The 19272-nt window shown below is 39.4% G+C and overlaps 1 protein-coding gene across 1 annotated transcript; it reads left to right on the forward strand.

The window, feature by feature from the left end:
- The first annotated feature begins 663 nt into the window (after nt 1–663).
- LOC131774051 (uncharacterized) lies at nt 664–10711 on the forward strand. Its single transcript, XM_066171575.1, has 2 exons — nt 664–783; nt 6024–10711. The coding sequence occupies exons 1-2, from the start codon at nt 729–731 to the stop codon at nt 9890–9892; spliced, it is 3924 nt and encodes a 1307-aa protein (XP_066027672.1). The 5' UTR covers nt 664–728; the 3' UTR covers nt 9893–10711.
- Nucleotides 10712–19272: the final 8561 nt, after the last annotated feature.

Raw genomic sequence — 19272 nt, forward strand, 5'->3', positions numbered from 1 at the left:
TAGTCGCTAATTTGTTAGAAACCTGGAGATTGACGTTATAACAAATAGTTTCATCTGAGTAAGAGAACACGTACAAAAACGCTTATAAAAGAAAAAGATAAAATTATTTCAGGAAAGCCCGTTTACAAAAAGGTGATCGAAAGTTCGTCATGCTCAAAGATTTTCATAAGATTTTTCCTTCGGCGTTAGACTGTTTACATGAAGGAGGGCAAGGACCCGTAACCCTATGGTTGCGTAACCACTCAATATCTGCTCGCAAAGAGATTGAAAGTTCTCGATCTTACATGAAAAACTAGAATCTAATTGCATTGGAGTTCACATGCGCGCGGGATGTTGGGGATCAATTAAACTTGAGAACGTAGATTGATGACCCTTCTCCTAACGAAGATATGCTTTCACATATTTCAACGATTTCGGCGTAAAATAATTATGATACGTAATGCTGGCTTTTTACTGCAAGTATGCCAATCGTTTTCGTAAGAACGTACGGAAACGGCTTACTCAAGGATATATTTCGTGAAAAAAAAAAGACACCATCTTCAATTGAGTTCTATTTTTAATTCACTTTGTAATTTAGCGCAGTCTGCAAGAGTCACGGGTAATAGCTGACTGCCCAAGCATAAAATAATAACTATATAACCCGGGTAGTAAACATGAAACGTGCATAGGAAGGTAACACCTCAACAAGTAAGGTTCGATAACCTTCCAGAAATCACAGGTCGCACGAAATGAAAGAGTTGGCATCGGTTTTTGGGTTTGTAGCCCTTTTCTTCTTATCATGCTGTAAGTATATGAAGTGTTTTGGTGTAAATGTTCTTAATTAATCTGTATAAGTAGATTGTTTACGCCGTATTTCCTGTAGGGTCAATCATCCTTTTCCTTGTGGCTACTGAACTCGTTAATACGTGCGTCATTCCTCCTTTACAGTAGACCTCTACAGTTCAGAAAGTCTAATTTGCTTTACTTTAAGTGCTACATTGAAAAAAAAGAAGATATACGTGAACCAGAATTCTGATAATTTCTTATGGATGCGCACATTTGAAAACAGAGGTTTTTTAGGGAGGCTTTGCTGATGGTCGTTGCAGCTTGTTTTTACCGTTTCATTGTTAGAGGTCGAAACTCGGCTCGAGTATCCTTAAATGTTACAGCCGCCGAATGGTTGACAATCGTCGCTAACTGAAAATGGGAAGCTGTTTCCAAACTGTTCTTAGTCTTTTCTTGATTCGAAAACATTCATTCTTCATTTGTCAGTGGTTACAGTTACTAACACATTCTAGCGGCTCCCAGCTAATGGACGAACACGGGGCAAAATTTGATGATTATTCTTAAGATGAAGGTTCTATTTTAATTCTTACTTAAGCCTGTGTAATGGTTGGGTTTCTACGTAGGAATTGGAAAAGCTAAATGTGTTATGAGAGAAACTTAACACCCAGATCAGAAATGCTTGTCTCGCAATCCAAATTAAAAAGAACTCTCACTTTCGATTCCGTTCTTTTGACCAAAGTTCAGTCAATTAGCATGGAAGATTTTTCCTATTTTTTTTCTTTTAAAGAAAAGAAAATCCGTTTATAGCTCATTTCAACGGGATATTCCCTGCTGTAGACCACTCACTGTTTTTTTCCGCCAAAAAACGCCTCTATTGACCAAAGTTCAGTGAATTAGCATGCAAGATGTAGCTCAAATAGGTTTTTTTTTTTGCAAAGAAAAAATCCTATTTACAGCTCGTTTCAACGGGAAATTCCCTGCTGCAGACTTGGAAAGAGCTCGACACCTCCTGTCTTGATTACACATTCCATTTTCTTTTCTTTTCCTCCACTTCTACTTCGTTTGAGAGAATTAGACTTCATCGGGTGTTACGAAACTGTGGATCAGCAGACCGCGGAACCTCCGAAAACTCTGTGAATATGTGAATATGTGAATATGCAAATATGCTCACGTTGCGCATTGGGTGAAACATAAGGGTTTGCCATGGAAATGAACATTCGCGCTCTCAATCTTTAAAATGCCTGGTCTAGTTTTGAATAAGGATAAATTGACTCTACTCAAGTGCTTGTTCTTTTGCATCGTTTGAATTGTTTGGGCTGATTTCGGGAAACTTAGCTGCTTAGCCCTTTACATAATCCTTTCCAATATATATCTGTGAGTAACGCCAAACTAATCCACTGGAAGCAAAACGCTGTGAGTTCGCGAGTCCGGACGCCCCGATCACACCCGGCGAAATTCTACAGGCATGTAACCGAAGTTACGCGTAATTGTGTTCATCATTTCCTTAAAAACATCTAAACGCCTACGGTACTAAACATGAGTAGGAAAATACATATCAGAGAACTAACACTTACAAAAAAAGTCACTATAATGAAAAATATTTACCTTTATGGTGCATAGCTTTATAGGCAAAAAACGACGACGCTGCTTCTTAAAAAGTGGACATAAAAATTGATCCACAGGACCAAATTTATACACAAAACCTGACAAATTACTCGACATAATTACGTAACATCACGCAACGGTACAAACGTCAACCACAACGTACACGATACAACAAATGAAAAGTAAAAACACTCGCAGGTAATTAACGCGAAAACGAAATACGCAAAGAAGACTGTCTGACAATAAGTTTCACGATAACAATGCATCACAGTCAAAGTCAACGATGTTATTTTACGCCCGCGTTCCTCATTCCAGCGTCATGTACAATGAAACTGATGGAATGAAAGACCGCCAATTCCAGCTTAAAGGTTTGCTGAAAGCCTTGGGATGAGGTGTTACTAGGATATCGCGGTACTCAAACCGTTAGAGCTTTCAAACTATGGTTCAGTTCTTAACACTCGGGGTAGATGACTGCTGATTGCTCTTTATGACATTACATACCCGGCCTTGTATGAATGTCAACACAGTTAAAGTTGGACGTCAAGGGCAATTAAAATATACTAGAAATCTTCTTTACACCCGTAAACAAACTTTCAAACTGTGTTTAGGCCTTTTTAGTATTATATGTTATTTCATTACTGTTCTTTTACAAAAAATATAGGGTTCTGCAGGTTCCGCGATTTGTTGATCCGAAGTTTAGTAACACCGACTTCAGCGAGACGCAACCGTGAAAGACGCTGACGAAGGAAAACCTTATTTCAAAGACAAATTACCGACTACAAGGAAACGAAAGCGCTTACGTTTGAACAAAACATTCCCATTGAAGCGTGGTGTAAAAATAACTAAGGCACAGTCGATAACAACCCATATTTCTAATACACAGTTGTATTTCACTGCATTTAGACGTCAATTGAGTACGAAGCGACTGTATAACAACGATGGGGTTAAATTTTTTTGCCGAAAATTTTCGAAAAAAGTCATCAAGTTGTTATGAAGAGGGGAAGCCGAAACAATAACTGTCCTCTCCCCTCTTGTCTCAGACAAGTATTCGTAAATAATGAAAACTTTATTCCTCGAGGATACTGTTGCACTACAAATCCGTATTGTATAACCAACTATGCCCTTGACGTTTAGTGTAACATGATGTTGGTAGGTTTTCCTGTCAGTCAATATACTTTGTTGCTGAGTCCACAGAAAAAGAAGTGTTGCACTGTTATATCAACTGTCATGCTCGTTTGAACATGAGCTGAACTGTTTAAGGTTCATAAAATAGTTATATTAGGCTTGATACGTAATGCTGGCTTTTTACTGCACGTGCGTCAGTGATTTTCGTACAGGTCAGTAAGAACGTATCGAAACTGCTTACTCAAGGATATATTTCGAAAAAAAAAAGTGTAATAAATACTCCACCTTCAATTGAGTTCTATTTTTAATTTACTTTGTAATTTAGCGCGGACTGCAAGAGTCACGGTCATAGCTGACTGTTCAAGCATGAAATAAGAACTACATAACCCGAGTAGTAAACATGACTCATGTTATGTGTGTATAGGAAGGTAACACCTAAACAAATAAGGTTCGATAACCTTCCAGAACTCGCAAGTCACGCAAAATGAAAAATTCGGCGTCGATTTTTGGGTCTGTAGCCCTTTTCTTCTTATCATGCCATAATTACTTGAAGTGTTTTGGTTTAATTGTACTTAATTGGTCGGTATAAGTAGCCTGTTTACGCCATATTTCCTGTAGGGTCAATCATCCTTATCCATGTAGCTAACTCGTTGATACGTGCTTCATTCCTCCTTTACGATAAACCTATTCACTTCAGAAGACCTAAAACTCTTTGCTTTGAATGCTGCATTGAAAAAAAAAAAAAAAGATGTACGTCAACCAGTATTCTGATGATGTCTTGTAGATGCTTAAATTGAAAACAAAGTTCTTAGGGAGTCGATTAAGTCGATTAAGCACATTTTCATGGCTCGAGTATCCTTAACGAAAAACCTACAGTTTTGAGAAATGCTACAGCCGCCGGATGGTTGACAATCGTCGCTAACTGAAAAAGGGAAGCTGCTTTCAAACCAACACGCGGCGAAATTTTGTTGAAGATTATTCTTAAAATGGAGGTTCTATTTTAATTCTTACTTAGGCCTGTATAATGGCTCGGTTTCTACATGGGAAATTGGAAAAGCTCAATATGTTTGAGAGAAACTTAACACCCAGATCAGAGATGTTTGCCTCGCAATCCAAGTTAAAAATAACTCTCACTTTCGATTCCGTTCACTGTTTTCTTTTCAAAAACGCCTCTTTTGATCAAAGTTCAGTCAATTAGCACGGAAGATGTCGCTCAACCAATTTCTCTTATTTTTTTTTTCTTTTAAAGAAAAGAAAATCCGTTTATAGCTCATTTCAACGAAAAATTCCCTGCTCTAGACCGCTCACTGTTTTTTTTCTTCAAAAACGCCCTCTATTGACCAAAGTTCAGTGAATTAACATGTAAGACGTGGCTCAAACAGTTTTTTTTACAAAGGAAAAATTACAGCTTGTTTCAACGGGGAATTCCCTGCTGCAAGCTTGACACCTCGTCTTGATTACACATTCAATTTTCTTTTCTTTTCCTCTGCTTCTACTTCGTGTGAAAGAAGTAGACTTCATCGGGTGTTACTAAACTGTGGATCAGCAGACCGCGGAACCTCCGGAACCTCTGTGAATATGCAAATATGTTCACGTTGCGCATTGGGTAAAATATAAGGATTTGCATGGAAATGAACATTCCCGCTCTCAATCTTTAAAATGCTTGGTCTAGTTTTAAATAAGCATAAATGAACTCCACTCAAGTGGTTGTTCTTTTGCATCGTGTGAATTGTTTGGGATGATTTCGGGAAACTTAGCTCGGTTTTAGTTCGGCTGCTAAGCAGTACTTGCAAATTTCAAAGACAAATTACCGACTACAAGGAAACGAAAGTGCTTACGTTCGAACAAAATATTCTCATAGACGCGTGATGTAAAAATAACTAACGCGTGGTCAATGATAACCCATATCTCTGGAAGACAGTTATATTACATTGCATTTAGACGTCAGTTTAATTATTTGAAAACTGGAGATCCACGACCTAACAAATAGTTTCAACTGACTAAAAGAACGCTTAAAAGTTCTTCTGAAAAAAAATGGTGAAATTATTTTAATAAAGCACGTTAAGAAAGAGGAGGTAATCAAAAGTTGGTCATGTTCAGAGATTTTCATGAGTTTTTCCTCGCTCGACTGATTACGTGAAGGAGGGCAAGGACGCGTAACCTTATTATTGCCTAACCACTCAATATCTACTCGCAAAGAGATTGAGAGTTCTCGATCTTAATTAAAATAATCTAGAATCTAATTGCATTGGAGAACACATGCGCCCGGGATGTTGGATATCAATTAAACTCGAGATCGTAGATTGACGACCCTTCTCCTGAATGATGTGCTTTCACATGTGTTGGCGACTTCCTTTCTAAAATTTGTACGATGATCAAGTATTTATAAATTCAATATCATTGGACAAAATCAAAACAAAGCAAAACGCGTACATTTTAATCGCCAGGAGGCCTTTTCTTTCTGCGGGAAATAGAAAATAATTCAGCACAAGGCTACAATTTGATGACGACATTTCCGTTATCTTTAGGTGCGGAAGACCAAGGGAGTGATTGTCTTTACGTATCTCGTCTCACCGGCAAAGATTCGCCTCAATGTGGCTCTTTTGCTGTGCCCTGCCGGACATTACCACAAGCGCTACTTCTAGTAAACGATGGTGGAAAAATTTGCCTCAATGGAATAAACAGCGAGTCAAATCCATACGAATGTTTGAAAACGGTTGGTCCCAATGGAACGAAATTGAGAGCTGTGGGGAAAAGAGTATCGATACAAGGTGTGTCCTCCCCAGCACATATTTCATGTGGCCTAGTATTTGCATCAAGGTTGAAATATGGCTCTGTCAAGGTTTCTTTCTCGAACCTTGTATTCAACAATAGTGGGTATGGATTAGTTTTCTTTAATGTGCCCTCCTACCATGTCGTCATCTCCGACTGCAAATTTATCAATTGCTATAAGGCCATTTCCATGTTGTGGTATAGAAGTCAGGTTTCTTCTTTCATCAATCAAAAGTCTTCACTTGAGGTTACTGATAGCGAATTCCGCAACAACACATACGGCATAGAATTCGGTCCAAAGTTCAAAAACGGTTCCCATAAAGTTTCTTTGTCAAACCTTCTTTTCGACAATGGCACGTATGGTGTATTCCTGGTCAATGTGTCCTCCTTTGATATCGTCATCGCCAAATGCAAGTTTTTCAACTTCTCAGAGGCAGCCGTTGGTCTGTTTTGGAATGAGATTAAGTACGTCATCCGTGAAAAGAGTAGTCTCGTAGCCACTGATAGTAAATTCCGGTATAATGCAAAATCTATTCTTGTCATGCTCCCTAACGACTTCTTTGAGATGACCGTATCAAGATGTCTTTTCCAGAATGCGAAGGGACGATTTCATGTTATAAATGATGATAGAAGTATAAAAGGTGCCGTGTTTGTCCGTTCCCAAGCTAGTTCCGTTACAACGTATCCTATCCGCGTGTTAGTTTCAATTACTGACTCTATTTTCCAAGACCTGGGTCACAAAGACAACAGCTTCGCTGTATCCGTAAGAGTTGACAACCTCTTTGGTGATGGGAATGTATCATTATTTAACACGTCGTTTCTTAACAACGAAAATTCTCTCTTTGTGCACGGCGGGTTTGGAGTAAATTTGACTCACGTTACGGTTCATTCCACATACGGGTATGCTATCATGGCCAATGCTCCCCCTAAAACATTAATCAAAGCACCAGGTGTAAAGGTCTTCCTTGAAAGGTGTGTCTTGGTGAACAACCGGATTGGCATAAGGATGTCAACGACTACTTGTTTAACTAATACGAACGACTTTTGTTCAACGGGCGACCAAACGCTTGTTGTAAAAAACAGTCTTATACTGGGAGGTAATGAAACATTAGGCACTGGTGATGCAGTCAGATTTGGAATGAGTTTCCCCAAACAGAACTATAGCCGTGCAGTCTTGAAGCCAAGCAAAGAAGAGGTGTATTTGTCGCCAGATTTTGAAGTAAAACTACTTCTTGAAAACGTTACTTTTCAAGGGTTACATGATTGTGCTCTTTCAGTTAGTGTAGAAAGGAATGTTAGTGGACTGATTTCGGTGAAAAACTGCAGGTTTCTTAACAACACTCAGTTTGTGAATCGACTAGATGAACGAGCAATTGTCCAAATCGAGTTTACGAAAGTCGATCCACCCCAATGTCCGCATAGCAGAAAAGGAAACAAAAGTGAGGAACTAATGTGGAGCAAGACATTTGAGTTACCAGTAATATTTGAAGATACTCGATTCGAAAACAACGCTGGTATTGCTGGAACTTTGAACTTGTTAAATGGCAATGCCACGTTGAACAACTGCACCTTTAAAAACAACGAAGGAGTAGCCATGGGAGGTCAAGTGTATCTGAGGACAGGTTTTGGAATTCTAAACATCGTTAACAGTAGTTTCCACCAAACAAGTTCGGCGGAGCGTTACCGTGGATCGAGAACTGGTTGCTTTCTTCAATCTGAGAGCGCTGGTCAGCTGAAAATTGAACAATCTTCTTTTACAGCTGATGACAATAGGCAATACGATCCAATCTTTGCAGCTACGAAAAGCAGTTCCATACTGATCGACGACTCATCCTCCTTTCGATGTCCAAGCGGAAGGCAAATCACTATCGAGAAAATCACCGAAGAAGACGGATTTGAACTTGTGAAGGGAAGTGAAACTTGCTGGATAAGAGTGCAGTATGTCAAATTACTCTGTGAAGAATGTCCAGATGGTTTCTACAGCTTAGAGAGAGGATGGGCCAGTGGCTTCCATGTTCACAAGGAAACCAAGTGCATCAAGTGTCCCTACGGAGCAAAATGTGAGCGTGGAAAAGTTTCAGCTCAAGAAAACTTTTGGGGTTCTAAAGTTAATAGAACCTCATCTACTCTGCAATTCATTCCATGTCCATTGGAATACTGCAAAACTCCAGCTGATTCAACTGCTCACGCGTACAATGGTTGTTATGGTAGCAGGACAGGTGTATTATGTGGCGAATGTGCTGAGGGATACAGTGAAGCCTTGTATTCCACGTCATGTCAAAAAAAGGAAAAGTGCCATGATCACTGGTTTTGGTTGGTGAGCCTGATTTACATACTAGCATTTGCACTGTACCTTGTTTTTAAGCCTCCTGTCTTCACGTGGCTGTATCGTCAAGGTGTTTGGTTTAGGAGTACATCCAATTCTAACAGCAGACTGGAAGCACCAAACGGAGATAGCAGAGATAAACACGATGCTGGGTACCTGAAGATCACCTTCTACTTTTATCAAGTTGCCGAGATACTGATGATCACGTCCACAGAGACCACTGCTCACGTCATCCCTTTTGTTACACCAATCGTTGCACTATTTAATTTCCAGGTAAGGAATTTTAAAGGCAGCATTGGATGCCCATTTCCTGGCTTCAATGTTGTCACCAAAGAGCTGTTTTTCTCCTTGAAGTTCCTGGCAACCTTGCTCTCCATTCCCCTGATTTACGCCATCCACCGAGCTATAAGCAGATTCCGCCCCATTCCAAAGCCTTCGCTGAGACTATACCTGGCTGTTGTTCTGGAGACCCTGTTACTTGGATACAAAACTCTCGCGGATACATCCCTTGCTCTTATGCACTGCGTTCCCGTAGAGCTGGAGTGGCGTCTGTTCATAGATGGAAACATTCAGTGCTGGCAGTGGTGGCAGTACTTGCAAATTGTCTTCATCTTGGCATTCATCATCCCCCTTGTACTCGTCCTTTTCTGGGGATCACTGATGCTTTCCAAAGACAAATTGTCCGCCAAAGAGTTCCTGACATCATGCGCATTTCCTCTACCCTTTCTTTTTATCTGGTTGTTTCGTTGTTGCAAGAGGAAAGAAGATACAAGCCAGTATGAATATCTCCCGGGCAACTCCAAGGATACCGATGACATAAAAAGAGTTCTTTACGACCCATTCCGTACAGCTTTTGATGGTGACCACGGAACTTTGTACTGGGAAAGCGTTCTCGTTGGTCGAAGGTTCCTTCTGCTAACCATTAGCACCTTTATCACCGATCCTTTGACAAGATTTGTCTGTTTAGGAATTGCATGTGTTCTGATTTTGGCGCATCATCTCCTTATGAGGCCATTCCGCGACCGCAAGGCCAACATCTGTGAAAGTCTGTCTCTTGTGAGTCTGACTGCTATCTGCACGTTCAACTTGGCTAAAGTTACCATTATCGCCCAAGGGCTCGAGCCTGCTGGACCGAAGCAAATCCTTTTCCATGCTCTGAAGTGGATCGAGGTTGCCCTCCTTGGCTTTCTCCCAGCCATGGCCTTCATCCTTGTGGTTCTTGTGGCTTTATCTCAAGTCGTTCGCCTGCTGTACCATTGCATGAAGCTTTTGCACCGATCAAACACGATCATTGTGTAGCTGAAGATACTGATGACGGATTAAAAGACGCTTCAATGTCGTAATGGTACTTTTGCTGTTGTTTTTTCTCTTATGTCAGCGTTGTCAGTTTGAGGACATTAAGCTGCATGTGGAGTTTGACTAATTTGATATATCCTTATTGATAAGAGTGTTCAACTAATAGCTTGAGTAGAAGGATTATATCTGAACTTTTCACAGTAAATTTAAAGTGGCAATTCAAAACATTGCCTTAGACAGTATCTTTGTAAAAGTTCATTAAAAGCTTTAAGAGCTTGTACATGTATGCTTTTAAAAGTAGAGAACGAGTTTTTCAGTTAAGCTTGGCTGTCATATCAGCGGTGTTAAAGTGCTAGGATTTTTTTTTCATCTGAGTAGAGGCAGTTAGATGAGTCTACAAACAGTTTTCCCAAGATTACGTAAAGAACCGCTTCAAATTCGGTGAAAGAATGCCTAGTGGGGAAAACTTAATGACGATTTATTATCGAAGGTTGCCAATCTTTGAGCTTACATGATGTAGATGACGAAGAATTTCTCATAACTTTACCGAAAACCTATTTGGATGAGCACTTGTACAATACTGACCGAGACTAGTTTCCTCTTTGATCTGGAAACAATTTTAGAGCAGTTTGTTAAGAAGTTTTGTTTTCTCATACTTGAACTATTGTTAGTTGATTATTCCAAGCTATAAGCTTCTCAAAGGTGTCAGTTTTTCGAGACATTAATCGGCAAGGAAAGTGAATGTCATGCACTTGCATGGTGCATGTTGAAGTCTTAGGCCGTTTTTATTAGCTGATTTTATATAAAGAACCTTGTTTCTAATCGAATTGTATGCGCCATTATTACGCACTCGTTTGCTTGGGGAAACCTCAATCCAGGGGACAGCCCTGACGGGAATTGTCAAAGGCAAGTTGGCTCTGTGAGTTACCTAAGTAACAACTCTGTAGTTATATGGTAATTTACTTCTACGGCGGGCTTATTCTGGATTATTCTGGGTTATAGTTTGTGACTAATGATTTCACATTTCCCCGGACAGAGGTGTCTCAAATGAGGGGTTCCATCGTATTCAAGTCGATTGCAAATTAAAAGCGGCATCACTCTGCAACAAAATATCTGGTGTCCCTGTCAATAAAATACGTAAATAAGCTTGGCCCATCTTCAGTTCTGCAGAAAATCTAGTTTGCTTTCCTTTAGATGCTGCATTGAAAAAAAAAAGAAGATACTCGGCATTCAATATTCCGATAATTTCTTAGGATGCTTTAATTTGAAAAAAAAAATTTATTTCGTTGCAAATGGTTTTTACCCTCTTATTGTTATAAGTCGATTAAGCACATTTTCGCGGCTTGAGTATTATCGATCCTTAACGAAAAACCTGCAGTTTTGAGAAATGCTACAGCCGCCGAGTGGTTGAGCAGACCACGGAACCTCCGGAAAATTTGTATGTATATGCAAATTTGTTCACGTTGCGCATTGGGTGAAGTGTTAGGATTCGCATGGAAAGGAACATTCGCGCTCTTAATCTTCAAAATGTCCGGTCCAGTTTTGAATAAGGATAAATTGACCCCACTAAAGAGGTTGTTCTCTTACATCGTGTGAATCGTTTAGGCTGATTTTTGGGAAACTTAGCTCGGTTTTAGTTCAGCTGCTCAGCCCTCTACGTAATCTTTTCCAAGATATGTCTGTGAGTAATGCCAATCAAACGAATCCACTGGAAGCAATACGCTGTGAATTCACGGGTCCGGACGCCCCGATCACCCCGAAATTCTACAGGCATGTAACCGAAGTCGAGCGTAATTGTGTTAATCATTTATTTAAAAACATCCAAACGCCTACGGTACTAAACACATTAGAGAACTAACACTTACAATTACACTCATAAGAAAGGAAAATATTTACCTTAACGGTGCATAGCATAGCGAGAAGCTGCCTCTAAAAAAATGGACAAAAAAATTGATCCACAGGACCTAATTTATACACAAAACCTGTCAAATTACTCGACATAATTTCGTAACATCACGCAACAGTACAAACATCAATCACAAGTACACGATACAACAAATGAAAAGTATAAACACTCGCACTTAATAAATACGTAAACGAAGTACACACAGAAAACTATTTCTCAATAAGTTTTGCGATAACAATGTATCACAGTCAATTATGTTACTTTTTGCTCGTGTTCCTCATTCCAGCGTCTTGTATATTGAAGCGGAATTAAAGGCCGCCAATTTCAGCCTAAAGGTTTGCCGAGAGCCTTGGGATGAGGCGTTACTAGGACACGCGGTGCTCAAACCGTTACAGCTTCCAAATTACGGTTCAATTATTAACTCTCGTGGTACACACCCTTGCACGGTGAATGTCGCCACAGTTTAAGTTGCCAGACGTCAAGGGAAATGAAAACATATTTTTCTTCTTAAGTAATCTTTATACACGAAAAAGATCTTTCAAAAATCGGACTTTTTAGTTTCTATTTTATTTCATTACTATTCTTTGACAAAAAATATAGAGTTTCGCAGGTTCCGCAGGTTCCGCAGGTTCCACAGGTTCCGCGGACTGCCGATGCGTAGTTTAGTAACTACCGCCCTCAGCGAGATAGACTATGAAAGACGCTGACGAAGGGTCCCCTGAAAGAAAACGAAAGTGCTCACGTTTGGAAAAAACATTCTCACCGTAAAGCGTGATGCAAAAATAACTGGGGCGTAGTCGATGACAACCCATATCTCCATTACACAGTTGTATTACATTACATTACATTTAGACGTCAATTTTTTTGAAACGAGAAGATCTACGATCTAACAAATATTTCCATCTGAGTAAGAGAAAGCCTACAAGTTCTCATAGAAAAAAAAGATAAAATTATTTTGGGAAGTCACGTTTACAAAGAGGTGATCAAAAGTTCGTCGTGCTCAGAGATTTTTCGTGAGATTATTCCTCTGGCACTAAACTGTTTACATGAAAGAGGGCAAGGGCGCTTAACCTTATGGTTGCGTAAGCACTTAATATCTACTCGCAGAAAGATTGAAAATTCTCAGTCTTACATGAAAAACTAGAATCTGATTGCATTGCCGTGCACATATGCACAGGATGTTGGAGATCAGTTTAAATTGAGAACGAATTGATGACCCCTTTCTTAACGAAGGTTTCGGCGATTTCGGCGTAAGATAGTTATATTAAGCTTGATACGTAACACCGGCTTCTTACTGCACGTGTGCCAGTTGTTTTTTTACAGGTCAGTATGAACGTATCGAAACTGCTTACTCAAGGATATATTTCATGAAAAAAAGTAAAATAAATACTCCACCTTCAATTGAGTTCTGTTTTTAATTCACTTTGTAATTTAGTGCAGTCTGCAAGAGTCACGGGTAATAGCTGACTACTCAAGCATAAAATAAGAACTATAAAACCCGGGTAGTAAACATGAACTGTGCAGAGGAAGGAAGGTAGGTTCGATAACCTTCCAGAACTCGCAAGTCGCGGAAAGTTTGTAGCCCTTTTCTTCTTATCATGCTGTAAGTATATGAAGTGTTTTGGTGTAATCGTACTTAATTGGTCTATATAAGTCGCCTGTTTACGCCGTATTTCCTGAAGGGTCAATCATCCTTTTCCGTGTGGCTATACCGAACTCATTAGTACGTGCTTCATTCCTCCTTTACGGTAGTCCTCTTCAGTTCAGAAAGTCTGATTTGCTTTACTTTTAATGCTGCATTGAAAAAAAAAGGAAGATATACGTGAACCAGTTTTCTGATAATTTCTTATGGATGCGCACATTTGAAAACGAAGTTTTTTTGGGAGGCCTTGCTAATGGTCGTTGCAACTGGTTTTTACCCTTTCATTGTAAGAAGTCGATTAAGCACATTTTCGTGGCTCGAGTATCCTTAACGAAAAACCTGTAGTTTCGAGAAATGCTACAGCCGCCGAATGGTTGACAATCGTCGCTAACTGAAAAAGGGAAGCTACTTCCAAACCGTTCTTAGCTTTTTCTCGGTTCGAAAACATTCAGTTTTCATTTGTCAACAACTAACACATTCTAGCGGCTCCCGGCTAATGGACGAACACGCGGCGAAATTTTGTTGATGTTTAACTTAAAAATGGAGGTTCTATTTTATTTCCTGCTTAGGCCTGAATAATGGCCGGGTTCCTTCATAGGAAATTGGAAAAGCTCAATATGTTTGAAACCCAGATCAGAGACGATTGTCTCGCAATTTAAATAAATTAGAACTCTTACTTTCGATTCTGCTCACTGTTTTGTTTCCAAAAACGCCTCTGTTGACCAAAGTTCAGTGAATTAGGATGGAAGATGAAGCTAAAACCATTTTTCTTATTCGTTTCTTTTTCAAGAAAAAAATCCGTTTATAGCTCGTTTCAACGGGAAATCCCCTGCTCTAAACCGTTCACTGCTTTTTTTCCTCCAGAACCGCCTTTATTGACCAAAGTTCAGTTATTAGCATAGAAGATGTAGCTCAAATTATTATTTTTTTTTTTTTTGACAAAGAAAAACCATTAAAAATCAATTAAACGGGAAATTCCCTGCAGATTTGAACAAAATTTGACACCTCTTGTCTTGATTACACAATCAACTTTATTTTCTTTTCCTCTGCTTTTACTTCGTGTGTAAGAAGTAGACTTCATCGGGTGTTACTAAACTGCGCATCAGCAGACCACGGAACCTCCGGAACCTCTGTGAATATGGAAATAAGTTCACGCTGCGAATTGGGTGAAATATAAGGATTTGCATGGAAATGAACATTCGCGCTCTCAATCTTTAATATGTCTGGTCTAGTTTTGAACTAAGATAAATTGACCCCACTCAAGTACTTGTGTTTTTTTGTATCGTGTGAACTGTGTGGGCTGATTTAGGGAAATTTAGCTCGGTTTTAGTTCAGCTGCTTAGCCCTCTACGTAATCTTTTCCAAGATATGTCTGTGAGTAATGCCAACCAAACGAATCCTCTGGAAGCAAAACGCTTTGAACGCCCCGATCACGCCGGTATTCTACAGGCATGTAACCGAAGTCAAGCGTAATTGTGTTCATCATTTGTGTAAAACCATCCAAACGCCAACGGTACTAAACATGAGTATGAAAATGCATATTAGAGAACGAAAACTTACAAATAAACTCACAATAAAGAAAAAATTTTTACCTTAACGGTGCATAGCTTTACAGGCAAAAAACTACGACGCTGCTTCTTAAAAAGTGGACATAAAAATCGATCCATAGGACTAGATTTATTAAAAAAACCTGACAAATTACTCGACAATATAACTAATGAAGAGTATAAACACTCGCACGTAATTAACACGTAAACAAAGTACACACAGAAAATTCTCTGGCAAGAAGTTTTGCAGTCGTTGATGCTAAGCTTTGCTCGTGTCCCTCATTCCTGTGTCATTTACATTGAAACGGGATTAAATGCTGCCAATTTCAGCCTAAAGATTTGCTGAGAGTCTTAGGATGAGGCATTACTAGGATATCGCGGCACTCGAACCGTTAGAACTTTCAAATTATTGTTCAATTATTGTTTAAGTTGCCGAACGTCAAGGGTAATAAAAACATTTTTTTCTTTTAAAGTAATCTTCGTTATAAACGAAAACGACCCTTTAAAAAGCCGACTTTTTAGTTTTACATATTATTTCATTACTATTCTTTGACAAAAAATATAGGGTTCCACAGGTTCCGCAGGTTCCGCAGGTTCCGCAGGTTCCACAGGTTCTACAGGTTCTACAGGTTCCACGGGTTCCACGGGTTCCACGGGTTCCACAGGTTCCACAGGTTCCACAGGTTCCACAGGTTCCACAGGTTCCACAGGTTCCTCAGGTTCTGCGGACTGCTGATGCGTAGCTTAGTAACACCCGACCTCAGCGAGATGCAACTATGAAACACGTTGACGAAGGGTCCGCTGAAAGAAAACGAAAGTGCTTACGTTTGGAAAAAACATTCTCGTTAACATTCTCATCAAAGCGTGATGCAAAAATAACTGTCGATGACAACCCATATCTTAAAAAAACAGTTGTATTACATTGCGTGTAGACGCCAATTTGTTGGAAACCAAGAGATTGACGTTATAACAAATAGTGTCATCTGAGTAAGAGAACGCTGACAAAAACGCTTATAAAAAAAAAGATAAAATTATTTTAGGAAAGCCCGTTTACAAAGAGGTGATCGAAAGTTCGTCATGCTCAGAGATTTTCGTAAGATTTTTCCTTCAAGGCTAGGCTGTTTACATGAAGGAAGGCAAGGACGCGTAACCTTATGGTCGCGAAACCATTCAATATCTGCTCGCCAAGAGATTGAAAGTTCTAGAATCTGAAAAACTAGAATCTAATTGCATTGGAGTTCACACGCGCGCGGGATGTTGGGGATCAATTAAACTCGACAACATAGATTGACGACCGACCGACGACGACTCTTCACGAATATGTACTTTCACATGTTTCAACGATTTCGGCGTAAAATCGTTATGATACGTAATGTTGGCTTTTTACTGCAAGTGTGCCAATGGTTTTCGTAAGAACGTTTGGAAACTGCTTACTCAAGGATATATTTCGTGAAAAAAAAAATACCCTCAATTGAGTTCTATTTTAATTCACTTTGTAACTTAGCGCAGTCTGCAAGAGTCACGGGTAATAGCTGACTGCTCAAGCATAAAATAAGAACTATTTAACCCGGGTAGTAAACATGAAACGTGCATAGGAAGGCAACACCTCAACAAGTAAGGTTCGAAATCCTTCCAGAAATCACAGGTCGCACAAAATGAAAGAGTTGGCATCAGTTTTTGGGTTTGTAGCCCTTTTCTTCTTATCATGCTGTAAGTAGATGAAGTGTTTTGGTTTAATTGTACCTAATTAATCTGTATAAGTAGCTTGTTTGCGCCGTATTTCCTGTAGGAAATCATCCTCTTCCTTGTGGCTACTGAACTCGTTAATACGTGCGTCATTCCTCCTTTACAGTAGACCTCTACAGTTCAGAAAGTCTAATTTGCTTCGCTTTAAGTGCTACATTAAAAAAAAGAAGATATACGTGAACAAGAATTCTGATAATTTCTTATGGATGCGCACATTTGAAAACAAAAGTTTTTTGGGGAGGCTTTGCTGACGGTCGTTGCGGCTCGAGTATCCTTAACGAAGAACCTGCAGTTTTGAGAAACGTTACAGCCGCCGAATGGTTGACAATTGTCGCTAACTGAAAATGGGAAGCTGTTTCCAAACCGTTCTTAGTTTTTTCTTGATTCGAAAACATTCATTCGTCATTTGTCAGTGTTTTCAGTTTCTAACACATTCTAGCGGCTCCCGGCTGGACGAACACCAGGCGAAATTTTGTTGACGATTATTCTTAAGATGGAGGTTCTATTTTAATTCTTACTTAATCCTGTATAATGACTGAGTTTCTATGTAGGAATTGGAAAAGCTCAATATGTTTTGAAAGAAACTTAACACCCAGATCAGAAATGTTTGTCTCGCAATCCAAATTAAAAAGAACTCTCACTTTCGATTCCGTTCACCGTTTTCTTTTCAAAAACTTCTCTTTTGACCAAAGTTCAGTCAATTTTCAATTTTCTTTTCTTTTTTTCTGTTTAAAGGAAAGAAAGTCGTTTATACCTCATTTCAACGGGAAATTCCCTGCTCTAGACCGCTCCATGTGTTTTTTTTCTCCAAAAACGCCTCTACTGACCAAAGTTCAGTGAATTAGCATGCAAGATGTTGCTCAAATAGGTTTTTTTTCTTTTTTACAAAGAAAAAATCTTATTTACAGCTGGTTTCAGAGGGAAATTCCCTGCTGCAGACTTTTGAACAAAGCTTGACAACTCTTGTCTTGATTACACATTCAATTTTCTTTTCTTTTCCTCCACTTCTACTTCGTTTGAGAGAAGTAGACTTCATCGGGCGTTACGAAACTGTGGATCAGCAGACCGTGGAACCTCCGAAAACTCTGTGAATATGCAAATATGTTCATGTTGAGCATTGGGTGAAATAGAATGATTTGCATGGAAATGAACATTCCCATTCTCAGTCTTTAAAATGCTTGGTCTAGTTTTAAATAAGCATAAATTGACTCCACTCAAGTGGTTGTTCTTTGGTATCGTGTAAATTGTTTGGGCTGATTTCGGGAAACTTAGCTCGGTTTTAGTTCACCTGCTTAGCCCTCTACACGGTAGCAAGTCAGTTCAATCGAAGGCCGTTTCGATCGAAGGTCGTTTCGATCGAAACCAAAAGTCAGTTCGATCGAAGACAAGAGTCAGTTCGATCGAAGACAAGAGTCAGTTCGATCGAAGACAAGAGTCAGTTCGATCGAAGAGTAAATGATTGCAAAAACTACAGTTTTGCAAGCGTATAGATAATAATAAAAGTTCTTGTGTTGTGTAAAGATTGCGCGATATAATATGCGCGACGCGGAAACACGGTTTTCAATTGATCTCTTTTGTTGTCGGGGTTTCTTTCTCGGCGTTCCTGATCGGCAATGCTCAATGAGCTATTCGCTATAATGTGCGTACACTGAAACACGGGGTTTAAGAATTTATTACTTTTGCTCGCGCGATCGGAGTAAAATCGCTAAGAGTCTTACTCGACCCATCGGTGCGAATATAGTGAGTTTCTCCCAGAACGAGAGTGGTTTCGCCCAGAAGAAGAAGAAGTAACTAACTAAAAGGAATTTTTCCATCTTGCCAAAAAAATGTTAACCTTTCATTTGTCCATAGACCTTGAAAAGAAAATTAGTTTTTCCAAAGGGGTATGATTTGATAAATAGTAAGTTCAATACACTTAAGCAATAGTTACAATCTTCGATCGAACTGACTCATGTCTTCCATCGAATCGACTTTTGTCGATCGAAACGACCTTCGATCGAAACAACCTTCGATCGAACTGACTTGCATTCCTCTACACGATCCTTTACAATATATGTCTGTGAGTAACGCCAGACGAATCCACTGGAAGCAAAACGCTGTGAATTCGCGAGTGTTAAGCAATTAAATGTTAAGCAATTTTTCAAGTGTTGATGGCACATACATCTTTTACTGCTGTATTAAACAATGGAGGCATCGGAAAAGGCATCGGTGGCATTCGGAAAGGCACCAAGAAGAATTATATTTACGTTTTGTAACTTGCAAAAACAATCGTGTTGTAAAGCCAAAACGTTACTAGGTTATAATTCGCTACTCAAAAAGTTAAGCAATTTTCCAAACGCTTTGGCTGGAACAATATTTTTACTGCTATATTAACCAACGGAGGCATCGGGAAACGCATCGGTGACACCGGGAAAGGTATCAAGAAGAATGATATTTACGATATATAACTTGTTGTAGGACGAAAAAAAGTATCTTGACTTGTTTAAGGCGTTAATCACAGTTGGTTTTCACTTGCATTTTGCAATCTCGACTTTCGATTCCG

This window comes from Pocillopora verrucosa, chromosome 8 (assembly GCF_036669915.1).
Source record: "Pocillopora verrucosa isolate sample1 chromosome 8, ASM3666991v2, whole genome shotgun sequence".
NCBI classification, from domain to species: Eukaryota; Metazoa; Cnidaria; class Anthozoa; order Scleractinia; family Pocilloporidae; genus Pocillopora; species Pocillopora verrucosa.

Bases quoted from the DNA above. Each gene is read 5' to 3' on its own strand.
- LOC131774051 (XM_066171575.1), top strand. From the start codon at position 729: ATGAAAGAGTTGGCATCGGTTTTTGGGTTTGTAGCCCTTTTCTTCTTA. The intron at 784-6,023 runs GTAAGTATATGA...CGTTATCTTTAG, and splicing joins CCTTTTCTTCTTATCATGCT to GTGCGGAAGACCAAGGGAGT.